We start from the raw sequence: 21,969 nt of genomic DNA on the forward strand, positions 1-21,969 counted from the left end.
CTCTCTCCCTCTCTCTCTCCCTCTCTCTCCCTCTCTCCTCCCCCTCTCTCTCTCTCTCCCTCTCCCTCCCTCTCTCTCTCTCCGTCTTTCTCTCTCTCTCGCGAAAATACCAAATATCGCGTCAACGAACGAATATCGCGCGCGCACGCCGGTATTTCAGGCGAATCAATTTTTGCGCGGTCGAATATTTCTCGTTTATATCCGCGCGTGGGCGCGCTCACCGAATACACGTAATACGCGAAATGTACACGGGGTGTCCCGGAAACACCAGCAAGGCCGCACGGGAACGTGCCGTGCGGGGAGACTGACGCGGCAGCCTCCGATAAATCCCTCCGTATTCACCGCATTAATCGTATGTTACCGCGCTTCCGGAAACATACCCATTCCGCCGCTAATCGTTAGGAACGCTCAACCAAAACGCTCGAGCCAAACTTTAGCCTCCGGTAGCCCTACTGGCCGCGCGAAATTTGCATTTAATGACACGTAGTCTGTGACGCGGAACGCCAGCGCGCCAGTAGTCGAAGCGAGGCACATGAGGCTTCGAACAGGAGTATCCGCATCGGGAAATTTCTCAAGATCCTCCTAGATACAGTATATAGATTCTGATTAGAATATATCAAAATTTTTCCCAAAATTGCTTGTCCTATTACAATATACCAATTGGGAATCCCATTCTCTCACTCCAAACGCGGGCTCTTTGTTTAGAGTCGAAACAGAAATACTATAGAAATTCACGCTTGCGTTTTTCAGTCAGAATATTTTTATCGTATCACACAAACGGAGAATCCTATTTTTACACCAACTACATATTTAACTAATTGACGGACACTGACATATTTCTGCGTAAAAAAGATATAAAGAGAAGATTGACGCAGTAATGTACACATCGTGTGTTTTATTTTTCTCTATTTTTATTATTTGTTTGTTTTTCGTCAGCAAGATTTTCATGAAACTCGGTATTAGGGAATTGTTTGGGTTGCTAAATACAAATTTAGGGTCAAAATTGAAAAATTCAAAATGACGGATCCAATATGGTGCCAAAATTTTAAAATCAAAAAACATAAAAACAAAAAACAAAAAGATGGAGTGTAAAATCCTACTATGCAGCCTCTCCGTAGCACTCTGGTATTGTGAATATGAATTCACTAACTAATATCGGAGATTCGAAATAAAGTTTTTATTTTATTTTGACAAAAAGTTATGGCATGAGTATACTAAAAAAATCTTTCCAAAATTATTTTTTTAATTTCAAGTATAGTTTTAAAATTTTAATTTATAGATTCCAGTTTAAAGATCCCCAAAAAACTCCTGGGACAAACTTTCACAGAAATCTACCATTTTATTCAGTTTTTTTTAAATTCTAGTTCCTATATTAAATCCGCCATATTGAACTTTCAAATTATTCAGCGACCCGAGAAACACTTTAGTACTTTTATAAAAATCGAACAGTATTTTTATTTTGCTCTTTTTGGCTAAATTGATGTTGATTTTCGCTGCCAGTCGAGTGATTAATAGAAAAAAATGGAAAAAATATAAAATATTTTTTAAACACTGAACATTTCACAGAATAGTAAAATTAATAACAAAATCAACGTATTTTTGTTTAGTTCTAATGTGAAATAAAGACCACATAAAAATATTGGAAAAACTTTGGATTTCTCACGTAGAATCGCACGTTTGAAACATTTCACTTCTAACTTCGCGCATCAATCTTTCAAGATTTCCCCAGGCAACAGATCCGATTAGAATGCCCAAATTTGTCCTAAAATTGATTATACCAGTATGATTCCAATTAGGAATCCCATTTCCTCACTCCAAACATGAGTTCTTTGTTTAGAATCGAAACAGAAATACTACTTATATATAAATATATGACAGAGATACAGAAATATTATATCACGTCACGTTTGTTTTTTTAGTTGATATATTTTTACAGTATCAAATAGAGAATATCATTTTTATATTAAATATTATAATTTATATAATTTAAAATGAAGATCAGAAGAAATATCGGGAAAATTTAGGTTTACCCCTGATAAAATCGCGTGTTCAAAACATTAAACTTCCAACATTAAACCTCTCCAGAACTCATGATTATTTTGAGAAATCAGACTGGATCTCAATTAGATCCCGAGAAATTTTCTATGCGGGTACGTGAGAGAGTAATTTCGCGCCCCTATAACCGCGACTTATGAGACCCAGCGAAGATATATACATGCACTGGCGAATTTAACCCTCCGAGTGGCAACCGGGTCATTTGGGCCATTTTTAAGAAGTGCTCTTTTCCAGGAGCATATTTTTGTTTAAAAATCGTAAAAAATAAAATACCCAGCAATTTATTTTTTACAAAAGAACTATGCGGTTTTCAACTAGAAGGACAAAGGAAATTTCAGTAACTCTTTGGCACTTTTTTCAAACAACCCAAGGAATGAAAAATCGTGGGAGACACTAATCACCTCGGTTTGCCATCTCGAAGGTCATCAAGAATACGTCGTCACTCAAATGGTTAATTCGAATTCAAAATTTCGCTCGTCCATTCTTCTGCAAGCACGCGCGCGCGCGCAATGTTTACGGCCAAAGTACGGTGAGCGGAGGTGGAAGAGGAGCTGGTTCTCTCTCTATTCACTGCGGCAGACCCTGGCGACATTTAAGACAGGCCGCACGAAGGTCGTCGTCGGCGGCGGCCAGCGCGCAGCGCTGGTAGGAAAGTCGATAAAAATACCATTAAGATCCCTCCACGAATATTTCGCCAGCATTATTGTGCAATTTGCTCGAATTACGTGAATCGGCCGCGTCTCTCTGCACCAGCACGCGAAACGAGCCTCGGCTCGGCGAAAAAGAATGCCATTTAGCGTCTACGCGGATTAAGCGGCTCGGGAAATTAACTACGAGCTACGCGGCGCCTGGTGGAGGCGCTATTCAGCGCGCCCTTATTACACGCGAGCATCCCTCGTTCAGCGCGCCGACGATAACGACGTCCGCGTCTCGCGACGTTAAATATCGCGCGCGCGCGCTCCTAGCGCCGAGAAATTCGCTAATTGCTGGCGACGTTCGGAGAGCATTCCGTTAAATCTACTGAGCGCCGTCCTACCGCCCTACCGCCTCCGGCTGACCGCCGGGCTAGCCGGAGCATTCGAGACCGATAAAGCTGCCAGCGTTTTGCTTCGCTGGTGCCGCGATAACTTCCCATCTTGGCTCATAAATCGGCCCGATTATCGCGAACCTTCGGCGAGATATGTTGTCAGCGCGCGTTCCCACCGAGGAAATTACGCACGAGAACGGCCGCGGCGCACGAACGAGCCGGCGTTATCAAAAAAACCACACGCGCGCACCCACCCGCCCGGCCGCGCCGTGCACACGTACAAGACACGTACGCACACACGCAGAAGGGATTGCCCGCAGAATTTAATGCACCTATCGTGGGTCGGCCGAACCACCCGGTGGAAGGAAGCTCCGTGACGTCACGGCTGGACCGGGAAGAAATAAAGGAATACCCGAAATATCGCGTTCGATGAGGATATGTAGAAGGCGCGTATGGTTGATGGCCGTCTCACGCCGCACTAATATCTCGTGATCGAAATTCCCGTGGATTTTTAGCACTCGTTTTGAAAAGAATACTTTTTCCTGCGGCATGTAGGGAAGACTATATCCCACTATATTGCTCGTATACTTTTTTTTAATATTTTTATCTTAAGAGGAATAGTACCAAATCGTGAAATGATCCTTTTAGGACATAGATACTTGTTCCTGAGTTTCATTAAAATAGAAGTAATATTACAGTTAAGAAATAAGAAGAACTGATTTGGTAATAGCAAAGTAAGTTTTCGGGCCTCTCGAAATTTTCTATTAATATTCTCCATCGTAGGTGAATTAGTTTAAGCGATGTTACTAGCTAGAATGAGATTTCTTGCAAATATATGATATACTGTTTAATAAATGCAATTCATAAAATAACTGAAATAGAGCATGTATAATAGGGCAGACGGAGTAAAGTGGACCCATAATTAACGGCTGGCGGGAGGGCTGTGGAGACTTCTTGCGGGGACTCTGGAACTACTACTCAGGAACTACTACATATTTTATACGTGGCCTTCTTTATAGGCCTGCGCTATCGAGCAAATGAACCTGGTACAAGGGCAAGATGACTTTGTTGCTACATATTTTGGTTATTACAAAATAAAATTAAATTAAAATCGAAATTAAAGTAAAATATAATATAAAATAAAATATACGATTAACAGAGTCGTGGCGGGTATTAGTACATAAAAGAAAATTGCCTCTATCATATTTATATAGTCAGTCATAATAATTAATTGCCTGAGAAGTTGTAACCTCGAAATTCTAAAATATAAGTCAGCTAGTCCCGGTCTTTTCTATAGGTATGTACAGAATATTTTTGTCAGATAACATAATATGCTAATAATATAATTTGCAAGACTTATATATGCGCGACTGGGATATGCTCATACTGAAACTAAAATTTATGCATGACAATAATAAATGGATGTTCAGATGCATTCTGCAGTCTAATGGTATACAAATTTATCATTGAAAAGGAATATTTGGCATTTGTAATTTTAATTATACAAAAATAACAATTTCTACAAATTATGTGATCAAAAAACCATTTTTTAAATTAAATTCTACTATAATGTTAGTGATAATAAACTTATATGCATATTACTACTCTACCACTTTTCTATAAAAAATATGTTTGGGGACAAAAAACTGTAATTTTAGATAAACACTCAGATAAACCAGTTTTTTTCTCTCGATGTACAAGAAAATATCAGAAAAATAAAAAATGTTCCGTACTGGTACATGTATTTTCGACACTGCAGTTTGAATTGTTCGTTATTTTTAATGTCAGTATGGGGAAAATTTTATCCTGAGTAATAACTATTATGTAACATATTTTATATTATTATATATGCATAGTATGAGAATTGCAGAAAAACGAATTATTCGTTGCGCTTCTAAGCAATAACGAGTAGTTGTAAACGTGTTCATCGCATTGTTTGTCATCGTTTACAAAAGAACTGTTGCATAAATAAATTTATCGATTAAATTTTTGGTTGAAGAAAACAGAATATCTGGTTCATTATGAATCAAATTCGATTCTAAGAATTAAAAATTCTATTTCTTTCAACTAAAACAGTTCGTTTATTATCAAGTTAATTCAACCAAACTTTTCTTTGTCTAGCATTTAATGATATACGTGAAAAATATAATTCAGTATGGGAATTTATTTTTATACACGCGTTTCAGAACTATTGAAAAAGTTTCATACTTCTTGGAAAAAGTTACTTCTGCGTGCAGATTTATGCTTTGATCTCTACAAATTTTCCTTTGGAATTTTTTCTACAGTATATCCCAGCCGCGGGCAAAGCTACTATTTTAAACTAGTGCAAGATATTGCACTTTTCATAATTTCAAAATTACAACTTTTCGGACAATCAAACGATTCGGACTGCACAAAGTGCAGTTGCTGCATTTGGCGAAACAGACATGAAGGAGAAATAACTTTCTTCTATGATTTTATGCGCGCAAAATGATTCTATAAACCGTATATGTATTTCTTTGCAATAACCGAAATACAAACATGCTACAACATGGCTGCTTTGCCCTGATATCGGGTCAAGGAAACTAGCAATCCAGAATAAAAAGATTATAATATATGTACGTCCTTATACCTTAAAAAATATTTTGTCATTTAGAACTATTTTGTAATAATTGAACTTTATTGTTTTGTGCCAGGGAGAAAAAGTATAAAATATATTTCCGATGGACAGAATATAGTAATTTTTGTTCTCTTTTTGTATTAACATAAGGTCAACTTTACCTCGTTCATTCACGTGCTCGATTACAATCATTTTATGAATAGAAATTACTTGTATTATCCGAAACAGTAGGAATATTTCTCGTTCTAACTAATAATACTCACTTAATTTTACTCACGATGGAGAATATTAACACGAAATGTCGAGATGCTCGAAAATGTACTCGACTGCTCCTAAATCAGTTTTACCTACTTTCGAGCTATAATATTTTTCCATTTCGGTATAACTCGGGGAAAAATACGCATGTTCTAAGAGGAACGTTTTACATTTTCGTTTCCACTGTTCCTCTTACGATAAATACCAAGAACCATAAACATGACTAACATAACCTTCGGGCCAACTAGACCCGGTCTGCCCTACTTTTTCAACTAATGAATGTTTATATCCTCGAGGAAAATTCTCGCGTGTCGCGTGTTACGCGACGCGTGTTACGCGATTCGGATAGTTTATTAAATAAGTAAGTATATGAACGTGTGTGTATGATAATTTTTATATATATATATATATATATATATATATATATATATGCACGAACATACGCGTTAATTTCATATGCGCACGCGGATGGCAGGATTTAACGGATGCGCGGCAAAATTTTCACGGCACTTTCGCGCAGCGAAGGAAAATCTGGCGACGACAATGCTGAAAAATTCATGCCTTTCGTAAAAGAGAATATGAGCGGGATTGCGAATAGATAAGGCGGGACACCTGACACGTATATGACGAGTAACGGGGCATACGTGGTCAGACGTTAAATCGATACAACTGCCGGCGCGCGGCGGTCCTACGGGAATTTCATATGACGTTACCGCGCGAAAAGCTCCACTTACTCCAAGAAGTCAAGTGTCGATATTTCATCAGAGAAGGAGCATCGATACTTTACGCGCTCTCGAGGATGGGTGAGACGTCGGGAGGAACGTCCGCGTACAAATTCTCCCGGAGCGAACGGCGCGGTTGATCTTCGGCAGGCGGCGTTTTAAAACGCGCGTGAAATAGCGTTCGACGATCGACGCACGGAGAACCGCAGTAGGAAACGGTAGAAAAATTTCCACCTCTCTACGATATTATTTTGTGATTGCAGCTTCTGTTTCGTTTCCTCTCCTAATTAAAATGAAGTGAATTAACTGAAGGACGTAATTTCGTCGCTCGTTTCCTTACCTTAAATCCCGCCAAACGTCTTATTTTTAGTCGCTAATTCCCGGAAAGAAATTGGAATTCTTATTTTTCATTAATACTGCATATATACTGCAACTGCATATTTTAAGGACCAATAGAGAATATTCCGAGGTTTAAATTCATAAAGACTATTTCTTTATTGCTGCAAACTGTTACTCTGGTCGTTTCCTCTGACTCTCGTTATCTCTCTGAATATTAAACATTTATTATTATACATTTATCTCTTGTTGTTAAGGAATTATTTAACATTCGATTTCCATATTCTGCATCTTTCTTTTACTTTCAAAAAGCAATGTATTAATTATACAACTTATTAAACTACTAACAAAGTATGTGCAATAAAAAAATATTAAATGATACAGGTAAATAATGAGATGAAATTGGTAAGTAATATTAGACTACAACAATTGAGCACAACGCTTTTTGGTCTGTTCTATTATTGCACTACAAAACTCGTGTACACTCGATGCTATACCATTCACTAGATCGATACTCACTAAAAATTCATAAACAGCTGCATCCGTCTTCAATTACGCGTTTCTCATGGCTGTTGATCAATCTAAGATATGTTAGATACTAAAAGAAAGGTAAGTAAGAGATTAATTTTGTAAAGACAAATAATTGCAATTAGTTATATAAATTAATTTGAATTCGTAATCAAATAGTCTGCCTCCCCATATAGAATTGCATATAAGCGGATAACTCTTAGTGTCGGTCTACAACCTTCAGCAGCTGACCAACCACAGTAAATTATTCTCCTTACGTCTCAAGAATAATCGATTGTGATTGGTCAGTTGCTTACAACTTAAAGTTTAAAGCGAGGTTGTAGACCGACACTTAGGACTGTGACAGAAAAACTTAAGCAGTTTAAAAATTTAGTTGATAAAAGTTACAAAATACAATCTAAAATAGTACACGCTGCACACTCGTACTAAGTTAATCTTTAATAAGTTAGGGTTACGGACTAAGCAGTTAATAATTCCATTGCTTCCGGGTGTCTGTGACACTTAACAGGCTACAGAAATCGTGATATTCCTTATTATCCAACTACTCCTTAATTTTCGTGCTTTTTCTTTAACACATTTCCTTTTAAACAGGACGTGAAATCTTGAATGTATCGAAATCATGGGATGGAAGTGGTTCAAGAATGGAAGTGATACAGGAATAGATGCGATACAGGAATGGAGGTGATCTAGGAGTAGAGGTGTTCCAGTAATGGATGCGATCCAGGGATGGAGACGATCCAAGAATGGAGGCCAAGGATCCGGCCAGGATCCGGAAATAGAGAATGGAGATTGGTAATGGAGAGAGAGAAAGAGCGAGGAAGGAAAAGGGATAGCGAGAGGGATAGGATGAGAAAGGGGGAAAAAGGGAGAGGAAGAGAAAGGCGATAGTATATTAGAGTTTTCTTATGTGTTCGTCTTGTGTTAGTTAATATTACAGTACTATAGTATTTCTGTTTTACTAGTGTTGCGATATGTTATAACACTATAATCTATATTCATAGTACAAACTGAATGGCTCGTATTGGTTACGCGCTTGTATTTTTCAGCAGAAAAAGTGGCTTAATAAGCGCTTAGTGCTGCACTGCCAGCTTTACAACTGTTGTAAGATTTTCCTTCAAACGACATTAGCGCGGCTTACGCTCTTCCAACATATTTACTAAACGGTCACCATATTTTTCAGCGCATTAAAAGTATGCCGGTAAAAAATGGCGGCCACTTAGTAAACACGTTGGAAGAGCGCAAACCGCTGTCGTTTGGACGAAAATCTTATAACAGTTACAAAGCTGCTGGCAGCGCAACACTAAGCGTTTATCAAGCCGCTTTTTCTGCTGAACGTAACCATTGTTCTAGTGCGAACAAAAATCGAAGAACAAAGTGCGAGCGATCCGCATGGCGTTACGATTGCGGGGAATTAAAATCTGTCGCCTAGACGAAGTCAGGTCAGCGTCCGTTAAACGATCGACGGGACGGTACCGAAAAACGTCTCGCGCGGGTTTTGCCCGGCCGGCGGCGGCAAAAAGTCACAAGGTGCGGAAACTCCGAACGGAGTTGCGTTCTAGGTACGACTTTATTACTCGGATAGTTCGATTTACGAGTTACTCGAATCCAGGTATTTCCCCGCGAGGAGGAGGGAGGATGGTGGAGGTAGAGGACCGGGGGAGGCAGGAGGAAGGGAGGGAGATCAAGGACGTTCGGCGATAAATTTTCTTGGCTATAATGGGGCTATGTGGTGGAACGGGCAGTGACGCGCGGATATCGGGTAGGATTTTCCGCGTCGACTCGAGAGGGAACGCTGGAAAAAGGACGAAAGGATAGAGGACGACGAGGAAGACACGAAGGGAGACGAAGGGGAACGGGGAACAAAGCGGGATCGAGGATGTCGTTATCGACGAGAGATTTTCCTAGCCACGTCGATCGCTCTCGACGCGTTTGCGAGCGCGCGATGCCAGATGACTCTGACGAAGAGAAAGAGAGAGAGAGAGAGAGGGTGAACGAGAGAAGGGGAGGAGAGGTAGGGGAGAGAGAAGCGTTCCCGTACCCCGCTCAGTTAGCACGGGAATAGAGATAGCGCGTCTAAAATTATTTCTCTAGCTGCTGTTGTCTGGAGCGAGTAGAGGAGCTCTCTCCCGGCTCGTAAGCGCATTCCGTCCTCGTCACTGCGCCATATATATTCGTTGCCGCCTCTCGGCCGCATTCTAGCGGCGTCGTCAGTCTAAGACCGGTCTTTCGCTCTAATACCTCGTTCGTGTCTATAAAGTAAAACCCTCATAAAGCATCGAGACCGGCGCGTGAAGCGCGAGGAATCCCCGGGTCCGTGCGGTTTTCGCGGTGAGCGAAAGTGGCCGGGGATCTTTAAAGTTTTATTCGCCGAAGGAGAAGAGAGAAAGAGAGAGAAAGAGTGAGTGAGTGAGTGAGTAAGTGAAAGAGAGAAAGAGAGAGGAGAACGACGACGACGCGACGCGCGCCGGCAATCCGTTTCAGTCATTCCGTATGCGCTCGGCCACCTCCGAAACGGTTGGTGCTCCGAAACTGCGAATCGGAGAGAATCGGAAAGAAATCGCGACGCGACGAGGGTTGAAGAGATGAAGTGAAAAGTTGGCGCGAGGGGAGGAGGAGCGAGAGGCGCGAAGAGCGCACTCGTGGAAGTGAACGTTACCTAAATGTTTAGGCGGTGCGTTGGACGGCGTCCAAAAAGTGGGGATTAAAATAAAATTAAAGCGGGAATAAAACGGCTCGCGCGAGTGAACTTCTCGATCTTCGGCTCCGCGGCGCAACTTTCTTAGCCGCGCACGTGTCGGGATAATTTAGTACGTGACCCCCCTCGGATTCTCCGCGGACAATCTTAGAAATCGGGTTGTACATTTTTATCCGCCTGGTGGCGGCGAGGGGAAGGGGGTGGGAGCGAGCCAAGACGAGCGAGAGGGGCGGATGTGAAAATAATACCGGAAGGATTAAGAGAGTTCATCGGCGACCATTCCAGATTGCGGCGGTGCCCAATTTGCGAAGGAGGACTCGCCCGAACTTTTTAAATTCGGATCTCGCTGCTCCCCTGTGATAGAGGATCCCCGAGTGGCTATTTCTCACGGCCAAATAGAGTCGTTTAATTCCGTGGACTTCCGTGGGCGAGGGAGAAAGAGAGCGAGGGGGAGAGAAAGGGGGTGGGGAACGAGAATTCGCTGGACCACGGCCGACTTTTTATGATTCAGTGCGGCGGTACGTCTCTTTCTCTCGTGTTCGCGCTCGCGGCCACTTTGCAGTTCGCGAAGTTGTACCGGCGCGAAATCTAAGCGGCGGATTAACGAAATTTTCGTCCCGACAAAATATTTGTACGCGGCTCCTTGATATTCCGCACGGTGCTGGCGGCGAATCGCGTCCACGGCCGTTTCTTCTTAATCCCCCCCGGGAGCTCGTGAAACGAGGTCGCGCGTTCGACGCGAGAACGACGTGGAGTACGAAATACCAGGGCGTCCGGCTCCTGTAATATTCAGAAGGGATCGGTCGCGCCGAGGGAAGCCGGAAGATGCGGCGTGGACTGCGTCGACACGAATCGCGCGAATTGCCCACCGCGAGAGAGTGCGCTAATAAACCGCGACACGTAAAACGCGAATGAGCGCGCGTGTTTCGCAGCCACGATCCTCTCGCAGAACTCACAGGACTCGCAGGATTCCCAGGAACTCTCGTTAAGGCTCCCGGAGTCCTATTCTGGACACGTATGGAACGCTAAATAGGAGAGACCGGAGCTAGACGGCACATTTTTCAGCATTCCGATATTACAACTTCGCAGGCAACTAATTGTTACGATTGACTTCACAAAAATAATAGAGACAACCTTCCTCTATGTTTCTTTGATCGCAATGATACTAAAGTTATATTTTCTCCTGTAATAATCGAAGTACAAATAGGCCGGCGTGAGGTTAGAAGGCCATGTATAAAAATGCATCCTGATTAGTTCTACTGTGATAGAAGTACTGTGATTGAATACTGTATAGGATTTGACAAAACATATTGGACCAATCAAAAGTTTCTTCCTCGTGGCCAAACTCTGATTAGAATGACTAGTCGGCCCTAGAGACCTTCAAGCAAAAGACCTGCCAACTTCAGTCATTTGCAAGAATATGGCGCCCCCCATAATGCGGCTTTGTATGATTTATATGTTTTTATAAGTGTAAATATATAAAATTAATATATAGGGTAGCTCATGTAAAGTATAACAGCCTAAAAACTCTAAAAATATTAGTAGTATCAAAAAGTTGTACATGGGAAAGTTTCATTCTAACTATGTGAATAAAAATTCGCTTTCCCTTGAAGATAATTTCGTAATTTCAAATGAAACCTTCTATAAAATGTTGTATATTTGGGTTTTACGGGAAAAAACAAGTAATCTTTATCTAGAAAGTTTTTTTGGAAAGTACTTTTATCAGAAGTTATAAACATTTAAACATTAAAGTAGAGTGCATTCAAAAGAGTATGATAAAACCATAAATTAAACACTTCATAATGTTTCCTTTTTTTACTTTATTAAATGTTCAAATGATCAACAATTTGAACAATTTTTATTTAGAACATATAAATGATTAATAATTTTAAATAATATTAATTGTCATATTAGAATATTATTATTTTACATAAAAGTTTTGATAAATTTTTATAAATTTTCCAAATTTACTTCACTGGATTTATTTTTATCGCGTCTTTACTTTGTGAGGCAAAATAAGATTGTTTCATTGGTTCCGCTATATTCCTACAAAGTCTGTCATCAACTAATCCCAAAATGACTATAGGTTCATAGGTTTTTTACACGAGAATCTTTAAATAAAGACCAACTTTACCTTGTCTATTCATATACTTGATTTCAATCAATTTATAAACAAAAATTCATTTTAATTTATAATACTTGAAACAGCGTATCATACGCTTGTAGAAAGCTGCATTCTAACTAATAACAAATCACTTAAATTTATTCACTCATAACAAAGAATATTAATACAAAATTTCGGAACGCTCGAAAATATACTTGTGTGCATATGGCTACTCCTAAATCAATTATTTTATTTTTTAACTGTAATATTATTTCGATGGGGGGCGCCATATTCTTGCAAATGACTGAAGTTGGCAGGTCTTTTGCTTGAAGGTCTCTAGGGCCGACTACAGTCATTCTAATCAGAATTTGACCACGAGGAAGAAACTTTTGATTGGTCCAATATGTTTCGTCAAATCCCACACAGTATCCAATCACAGTACTTCTATCACAGTAGAACTAATCAGGATGCATTTTTATATGTGGTCTTCTAACCTCATGCCGGCTTATTTGTACTTCGATTATTACAGGAGAAAATATAACTTTAGTATCATTGCGATCAAAGAAACATAGAGGAAGATTGTCTCTATTATTTTTGTGAAGTCAAAACTTAAAAAAAGTACTCATATTCTAGAAAGAATATTTTACAATTTTGTTTTCACAGTTTCTTTCACGATAAATACATAAATAAAGCACATGGCCAACATACTAGTTACGATCTCCTTATGCCTTTCTGATTCTCAAGCTGAAACAAACTTGTGATTCGTATAAAAAAAATGGAACTTGGAATTAAAAGGGCATACTTAAGTTTACCATACGTCCAGAATATTACCTCTGTGGTTCGATTCTTGACGGTATGCGAATGAAATACGCATGCGAATATATATAGTTCACGTTACGTATATTATAGATTTTCGCATGTATATCTCATTCACACACTGTCAAGAATCGGTCTTCCCCTGATCCTTCGCCACGAATCTCTTGATTGATATTAAAAGCGAGAAAACGCATGCCCAAAATTCATGCGAAATACATTGAAATAAAAGGATATATCCATAAAGTGATCAGTTGTGTACGTTTGTAAAATTTTCCGACAACTCTCCTTTTGTTTTAACAATCAATATAATTAAAACAAATAACTATAAAATTAACATGACATGCAACCTGCCTCTCTAATCTATCTTTTTATGATTTTATCACCTTAATTTTATAGTTATTTATTGTTGGAGTAAAAGGAAAATTTTCGGAATATTTAACAAATGTGCTCAATCGATTATAAGTATCATTTTATAGACCTAGATAAATTTTCATAATTATTACGACGTCAGACATTTGATGATGAAAACTTTGCAATTCTTTTAATTACATTTATAAGGAAAATTGACTGTATTGAAATAATCATTAAATTTACATCATACACGAAAAGAAATTTAGTTGAAATAATCAAATGTCTAGTGAAATATAACAAACCAGAAATTTACCAGAAATCAAATTCAAATTAACAAGATTCCTAGTTAACTATTTAGTTAATATAAATTTTTATTGCATTGATGCAGCTAAAAGCTAAATAAAACTAAGAACCAAAGCTAAATTTGCTAAAAGTGCACTGAGATTTCCGTATTATATTTTGTATGCGACTGTTTTGAATAAATTTTGACAATTTTTTTTGTTTTTTTCATTATTTTATTTTATTATGTGATAAATACAAGTGCCATATGAATCATTCAGTAGAGATGTAACATTTTACAAATCGACCAGTAAAATTGTTCCAACTTTATACTAGCTGTCTGTGCGTCTGAGGACAGATATCTTTTCTACCCTCAGATGGGATCCTTTCTATCCTGAAGATAGATACCTATGTTTTTATACCAAGGTTGCAAGAATTTAGCAAGAATCTTGGGTATACGTTTCCTCACTCCCGGCATCGTTAATCAAGATGGCCGCGGCGAGGAAACAGGAATTTTAAGGTGAAAACGCAGCGTCGAATAGTCGGGGGTGCAAGAATAAAGGAATCCGCGACGTGAAGGACTTTTTCCCACGGGGTCAGACGAGCATCCATTTTCGCGCGTGCACGAGAGGATGCAGGATCACGACGAATTCTATAGCACGCTCTGCTCGTCGGAGACCGTGCGCTCCGGCAAAAAGGGCTTCTTCCACGACTTCAGCGATTTCGTGACGCAAACCGCCGGCGACACGTGGACGTCGCGGATATTCGGTCGGATCGACAACGACGAGAAACGCATGAAGACGGTCTTCGCCGACGCGAAGATACGGGACATCGTGGTCGACACGCTCGCCAAGGTGAAGATCCTCTTCCGCGACAAGGACGCGGAGATCTCCAGGCGCAGACGGCTCGAGGGATACCAGCTCGCCGCGGTTGGCCAATACGACAAGGCTCTTTTGCTGTTCAGTCAAGCCGTCTTGCGTGCGCCCCAGCCGGGTAGTTACAAATAGAATAGATTGACGATCAATCGGAACGGCCAAAGCATTAGCGTGCATTCGGGGAGGAAAGGTCGGCGGCGAACGAACGGCCGGTGCCTTCTCGCGGTCGTCGATTTCGCTAGCAGTCGGAGCGACGTAACGCAATTACCGTCCCGTCGATAATTAGAACGCGGTCGCGTTATACGGAATGTTTATTTATCGGCCAATTATTGCCGCAATGTAACGTAATTACTATGTATGATAATTACGCTATTATTTTGTTAGTGTTATTATATTCAATTGTTACGTTCAAGCACGACGTAGGGGAGGCCAGGGCACGTTCGCAAACCTTTCAGAATCTCGACGGTGAAACTTTCTAGCTCCTGAGTAGTTATCGCGCCTATATTGGATTGATGACGTCAGAAGCGAGGAAAACCATGTCCAAAATTTTTACAAGCTACGGTTAAATAAAAAGATATATCATTCAAATGACACTTGCAATCTCTGTTATGCATACTTATGAAATGCGCTAGACACTCCTCTTTTAGTAAAATAATTCTTACATAATCACAAAATAAATAGGACAAATCGTTTTAACAGGAAATCAGTTGTATGATTTGATGTCAAATATAATTGAAATAACTATCTGTACACATTAAATATCACAATAAACATTGTGTCCACTTACACACTTTCACAATTATGTCACATATGATATACACGCACTATACTCAATAATAACGCTATAATTTACAGAAAAAAATTGGTCATCTGTTTACATTATTAGATCTGTTCGTTTTCGTTTTGCATTAATTCAATAAGTTAGAGAGAAACATACTTTCTTTCCCTCTAACTTATTGCAATAGTCTGCACTAGTGTAGAAGTTCTTCGGAAAACGAATAGATCTATTTTCTCGCCTAATAGTTTATCATTTTGCTAACTACTTAGGAGCCTTAATGCAAAATTTCGAGACGTTTAAAAATTTATTCGACTGCACGAAACCAGACTTTACTTTTTTTAACTGCAATATTCTCCCGATTTTAATGAAATTCAGAGAAAAGTCTCTATGTTCTAAAAGTTTCTATATCCATTTCGTAATTCCATCTCAACCGTTTCTTTCACGACAAATGTATAAACAAAGCGTTTTGCGCGCAAACCTACTTAAGCCATCCCTACGTAAATTATCGCCTTTTGCGAACGTGCCGCGGTCTGCCTTATAGCAGGTTTTCCGGCGCGTTTCGACACGCCACACACGCGTCCTCCGGAAAACTTTCTTTCTCTTATTTTTCTGCGATCGAACGCGGACGTTCGAGAGTTTCTAGAGACGATCTTAAAATAGGCGCCGGCCGAGCCGATCGCACATCAGCCGTGGCACCTCGCCAGGCTCACAACAAGTAGAATAAATACGTCACTCGAGTCCTGCTTACCGTGTCTCGTCGACATGCGTCGCTCGGGGGAGCGCAGCGAGTGGGATTTCCGCGTTTTCGCATCGGCTGGCGTATCGATAAATTCCGCGCTCGACGGTAATCGACGAACGCGAGCACGAGCGCGAGGGTGAACGAGCCCGTGCTCGAAACAGTACAGCGATGCTCCGCACCAAATCACACGGGGGCCGCGATATCCGTTTCAGGTAAAAGCAAGGCGCTTGATCAAGGTCTGGCGTTGCCGCTAGCGCTGCTGGGAAGAGCCGAGATCTTTATGGCCCTCAAAGAATACCATTTCGCGCTGGAGGATCTGCGGCTGGCCGTGGAACACGACTTGCCAGATAAGCCGACGTAAGTCACACTTACTCGCTGCAGCAGTCCATATTTCTATTTTCGACGCGAGATACGAGAACAGTCACGATGTCGTCGCGGCCGCATTTTATCGTCTCGTAGAGCGTCGTAAACCACCCTATAGAAAATTTCTCGCCGTCTAATTAGGATCCGATTTCTCAGAATAATTATGGGTTCTGCGTAGCGTTCGTGTAACTTTTTCTTAAAAGCGGAAACGTGAAATGTGAAGAGTTTCACACGAATAATTTTTGAAATTTTTGCAATTAAGTAACTTCTGAAACAATAGAAATGTAAAAATCTTTACGAGAAACTTTTCACTTTTTACGAATTCACGCTAGGGAAAAAGATATATGATCGATATCCTGGATATGTATGTGAAACTCTTCAGAATCGGAATTATTCTGTTATTCCCCAGATTTCTATTGTTTCTTCTAGGGGGGAATGGGATCTTTCGATCGAAATCGATTCCGAAGAACTCCATAATACATGACCTAATTACAAGATTATGGATAATGTCTCAAACACGCGACATTAAGGGGATACCAAAGTAGAGAATGAACTCCAAAAATGTCGATAACGTAAAAACAATTGTCACTAACCCATCACGCTACTCTTTCCGTGCTTCCGTTCATATAGATCTTACATAAATGCGTACTACTTTTTTTTTACTATATTTACAGGAAACATACACGGAATAAAAAGATTTGCTAATATATGGACAACTAAAAATATTAACTGCAGGAGTAAATTTTTTTGCTTTCATAGCAAAGTTATTTAGTTGTAATAGCTAAATAACTTTGCTATGAAAGCAAGAAAATTTGCTCCTGCAGCTAATATTTTTAGTTGTCCATATATTAGCAAATCTTTTTTTCCGTGTAACCATATATATAAAAAAAGATTTTTCTTCAAACTTTCCGTATACTTTTAAGCTTCTAAATTCAATTGTGATAGTATAGCAATGTTCTTTGAAATTTTCTTGGGTGGAACCCACATAAACATACAATACACGCGCGTACCTTAGCAATGGCTTTTAGTTCTGCCAACTTGAAATGTAACTTCATTCGATAAACATATTCGATTGACATTCTATACATATAGATCTTATATGCATGTATGCTACTTTGTTTTACTATATTAGCAGAAAACATAACTACATGCATATAGACGCCTAAAACACACTCCTAAATTTAATTGTAAATATATGGTAATGTTCTTTGAAATTTTCCTGAGCGGAACAAACACATGCTCAGTACAAGTTACAAAATTTTTGCATCAAGCATATACTTAGACCAACTGACAGCACAAGATGTCAATTTTGAAATGCCTTATTGCTTTCGTCACATATTGAGCAATATTCCAATTAACTTTTGCATATACTTTCATTGTGTACAAATATTTGTAATTTCTCGCAACCGATATGATATAAACTTTGCAGAAAAAAAATCAGTATTTTATCAATAAAATTTTCAAGTATGGCATTCCCTTATATGGAAAAATCACAAGTTCCCCCCAACATTTCTTCCTAGCCTTTATTTTACACTAGAATTGAATTTGATATAAAACTATGTTAACTTTTCAAATAATTTTATTATTTTGTAAAATACTATCAAAGTGCTAGAAAATTTCTTTTTGTTCTATTGAATACAATAGTAAATTTCGCCATTTTAATCGGAATTTATATTGTATCCGGAGAAATCTTGAGAAATTTCTATGCGCCGTACGACGACGGGAAAGCGTCGCGCGCGAACGATCTCGATCGTCGCCGAATCGACTCTAAATTCGTCAACGAGCCCGATCTTAAAGTTCGCGCGAAACCCGGACAGCTCCATACATAATGCATCAGCGAAGAATTTAAACGGTCCGAGTTACGAACGACTTCGATCCGCGCTCGAAGCTCGTCGCAACGACGCTCCCGAGATGCAGCCGAGAGCTGCCGTTTCCGAGATCATGGATTGTACGCTGGCCAGAATTTCCCGAAACCCATTCAGGCTAACTCTCTCTCCTTCTCTCTCTCTCTTCTCTCTCTCTCTCTCTCTCTCTCTCTCTCTCTCTCTCTCTCTCTCTCTCTCTTTCTCGGATAATCGTAGCGAGCCGTGTTAACGCACGGAGAGCGCGTTCCGCTCGGAATTTCCGAACTCTCGCGCACTCTTTCGTTTCCGCACGTTTTCGCCGACGGCGGAACGCCGCTTCCGGCTATTCTCTATAATTTTCGGGAGCGCGCGCCCCGCTCTCGCGACCACGTCTGAGTTTTCCGACCGCATCGCACCGCGCCGCATCGCATCGCATCGCATCGCATCGCATCGCGCACCGGTGAATTTAATCGCAAGTGTACCTACCCGGAACGACCGACCGGTCCACCGGAGGCTCTTTCAGCCCCCGATATAATATAGCCGAGGGCCCAGGGATGCGCGCGTACTTCCTAAAATATTCAGAAGGGATGGGTACCCCTACCGGGACGGCGGCAGTGGTGGCGGCGGTCGCTACCGAATGAAACTAGACTTCGGTTTTAGCCTATCTATCTACCTATCTACCTACCTACCTACCTCTGCGCCGCCGCTCCGGGTTAACCTCGTGAAACTAACCGTACGACTATGCGAAGCCTTTGAGTAGACGAACAATAAACATTTAACGCGGTGCTTCTGAGAACATGGAGCAGCTTCTCCCTTCCCCCCTCTCTCTCTCTCTCTCTCTCTCTCTTTCTCTTTCTCTCTCGCTCGCTCTCTTCTCGTTTCTGCCAATAAAACGAACGGATATGTAAAGCGGAGAATAAGTCTGAAATTTTTATGCGCCATTAGCCGCACGCGAAGGGTGTGTTATTTGGAATCGGTAACGAAAGAGGATTCAATCACGCTTAAGCAGTCCTGGGCGCCGTGGCCGCTCGCATCGGCCGCGCCCGATGCCGGCAGTAAGCTTGGAGAAATTCGCGGCAACCGAAGAAAATAGCGCGGAGGGGGGCGGAAGTGCCCTGAGAGAAGACGGATTCCAAAATCGTAAAACCCCCGACATGTACGGCAGTTTCCTGTGTTTTAACGGGCGAGCTCCGCACGTCGCGCCGCGAGTCGTTCGCCAACGGCGCGAGAAATGAAAAACGCTCGTAAACACGAGGGTTATCCGATTTCGAAACCCATTACGCACGGGACATTGCTCGGCGATTTTTGGCTCGAGCCGCGAGAGTCCCTTCGGACTGTAAAAACTGTAGGACCGTAGGAGGGGGCTTAACGAGTCGAACGCGAGATCCGCGCCCGGTTCCTCCAGCGAGGCGGGAATGGCCGATTCGAGAGAGACGAGGCGCGTATCCTTGCACAACAGGAGCGCGGGCAATCTTCCAGCTGCTCGCTCTTCTCCGCAGAACGAAAGAGAAAAGCAGAGGAGAAAGAAGAAAAATAGGGCCGCATAGAACGGCTGCTTTCGGTCGTCACCGCGGTCGCGACAGTGGTTTGGACCACCCTGTACGTGAGGCGGGCGCGCGTGCGATACTGAGCGGGTTAAACCGCCATTATACACCGGAGGAGAATATTATAAAATCCCCCGCGGCGAAATAATAACGAGGGTAATTCGGCCTGCGTTCGATGGCGATCAGCGGGATTAACAACGTTCGCTAACAGCGGCGCGAATACGATTAAAAGACTCTACTATTCATGCGCGCGCGTGCATCCAGAAGACTTCTTTTCAATCCTTTCGTCCGGATGTCCTCAAAGAAGTAATCGCGTTACTCTCGTTTGTTGTTGGCGCGTGTGATTATAGGGGTGATGCAAATTTGTCTTCTCTTTCCAATGAAATTACCAAATAATTCAGTGTAAATAAAGCCAGTGGAGACTGTGAGGGAGACATTTATTGTGAGAGAAAGAACGGGGGAGGAATCGCTAAATATTCTTTTTAAGACATAGGAGAAGTACGTATGGTCTAATCCGAGTCGAAATGTAATTAGCTAATTCAAAAACTAGTGACTAGCTGCAGGATAGATTAAGTGCTTATTGCTAACTGATTATTCATCAAAACATACTATCAGTTTTGCGATTTAACCGTTGTTCAGCTGTCACATGTCAAAAAATATGATGGCGTATAAATGTCTTAACTCGCTATTCTATATCTATTTTAAAACATATAATCTACTCTATATTATATTCTATATTATATTCTATTCTATATTATATATAGAACAGAGAGAAATATAGACAGAGGGAGAGATTATGTATTATATACAGAATGTTTCAGTAAAAGTGATCAATCTTCTAGGGGTATATAGACCAGACATAAATAGAGGTGAAAATAACCTTATATGTTCCTGTAATATATTTTTCTACAACGCACCCCTACTGAGATATTCGTCTCCGAATTTAAAATCTAAAATGCATTTTATAAAAATAACTTATATTGTTTAACAGAAAGAGAGAGAGAAAGAGAGAGAGAGAGATATTGATATTATCTTGATACTAAGCAAAGGTCTCATTAGGATAGTGTGATACATTTTTTATGTCATCTTTAACAATTCAAATGCACTTTTCTCGAGAATAATTCGTTTCCTTGAAATCAAACGAGAATATTCTCTTTTTAAGAAATAGATTTGAGAAATCTAAGAAAGTGTTTTAAGATAAAAAAAGTTCTACTTATTTCAAAGCTTGAAAGTTACAAAACGTAAGGGTCGTATTCTCTCTGGCTTCATGATGTAATATCAAGAGAAAATCTATTTCACTGTCTTTATGACCTTTACTTAATTACAAAAATGATAAAGATTATCAAAATCTGTTAAAGGAACACTGGAGCGAGCGATGAACTTGATAAGCGTCGATAACGTAGAGCGATCATCAAAAAGTAAAAAGCGTCATCATCATTTACTGACGATATCAAATTTATATACACATAGATACTTATGGAATAAAGACGATCGTCAAATAGGCGCTAACATGATACCGCTATCATCTTTTCACAGATGTTATGCAAGTGTGTGTTATGTTGTCATTTCAATTTTCTTACACAAAGGCGTTACGTAAATGTGAATGGCATGTTGCCAATATTCGCAATCTCTCCAAAATAGACTCTTGCTACTTTTCTGATGAATTCTTTAAACCGCTTGTGTACTGAGTACATCGAAAGAAAGAGTTTTTAGAGAAGAGTGTTGTAGGCGCAAGCGTAGTTTGCGAATAATTTAAAAAAAAAAATACATTACCTATTATTTGAGTTTTTAATATAATTAGCAACGGTAATTTGAGATGTCATTTTCATTTCGCACTGACTAAGGTTACACATTATTTTCGCACGTAAGTTTATCATATAAATTGGAGCAGTCAGTACGCTGTAATTTTTGAAAAATGAAATCAATGTCACGATAGCAATAGTTCTATATCATTTTCATCCTTGAGACAGGAATGCCCTATTTTATTTATGAGTGTACTTTTACTGTACAAAAGCATTTTTAATTTGGTCAAGTCAACACAAAGTAAAATGAGACTTGA

At 40.3% G+C, this 21,969-nt stretch overlaps 1 protein-coding gene across 19 annotated transcripts in view; it reads left to right on the top strand.

Annotated features, from left to right (window-relative positions):
• LOC116843453 (SET and MYND domain-containing protein 4) overlaps nt 1-21,969 on the top strand; it is a 291,340-nt gene that overhangs the window by 178,676 nt on the left and 90,695 nt on the right. Inside the window, exons 1-3 of one of the 19 annotated variants that reach the window (XM_032813853.1) lie at nt 8,724-9,936; nt 13,267-14,760; nt 16,372-16,516. The exons of 4 other annotated variants lie outside the window; for them this stretch is intronic. In XM_032813853.1, the coding sequence (XP_032669744.1) occupies nt 14,400-14,760; nt 16,372-16,516 (506 nt within the window). In that variant the 5' untranslated portion in view covers nt 8,724-9,936; nt 13,267-14,399. Of the gene's footprint in view, nt 1-4,705; nt 8,315-8,723; nt 9,937-11,595; nt 14,761-16,371; nt 16,517-21,969 lie in introns of those variants that run through there. 14 more of the 19 variants (XM_032813857.1, XM_032813861.1, XM_032813862.1 and 11 more) reach the window with 14 other exon arrangements.

The sequence above is a fragment of the Odontomachus brunneus genome, unplaced genomic scaffold (assembly GCF_010583005.1).
Source record: "Odontomachus brunneus isolate Ranch 3 - 2012 unplaced genomic scaffold, Obru_v1 Obru_scaffold_033, whole genome shotgun sequence".
Classification (NCBI taxonomy): Eukaryota; Metazoa; Arthropoda; class Insecta; order Hymenoptera; family Formicidae; genus Odontomachus; species Odontomachus brunneus.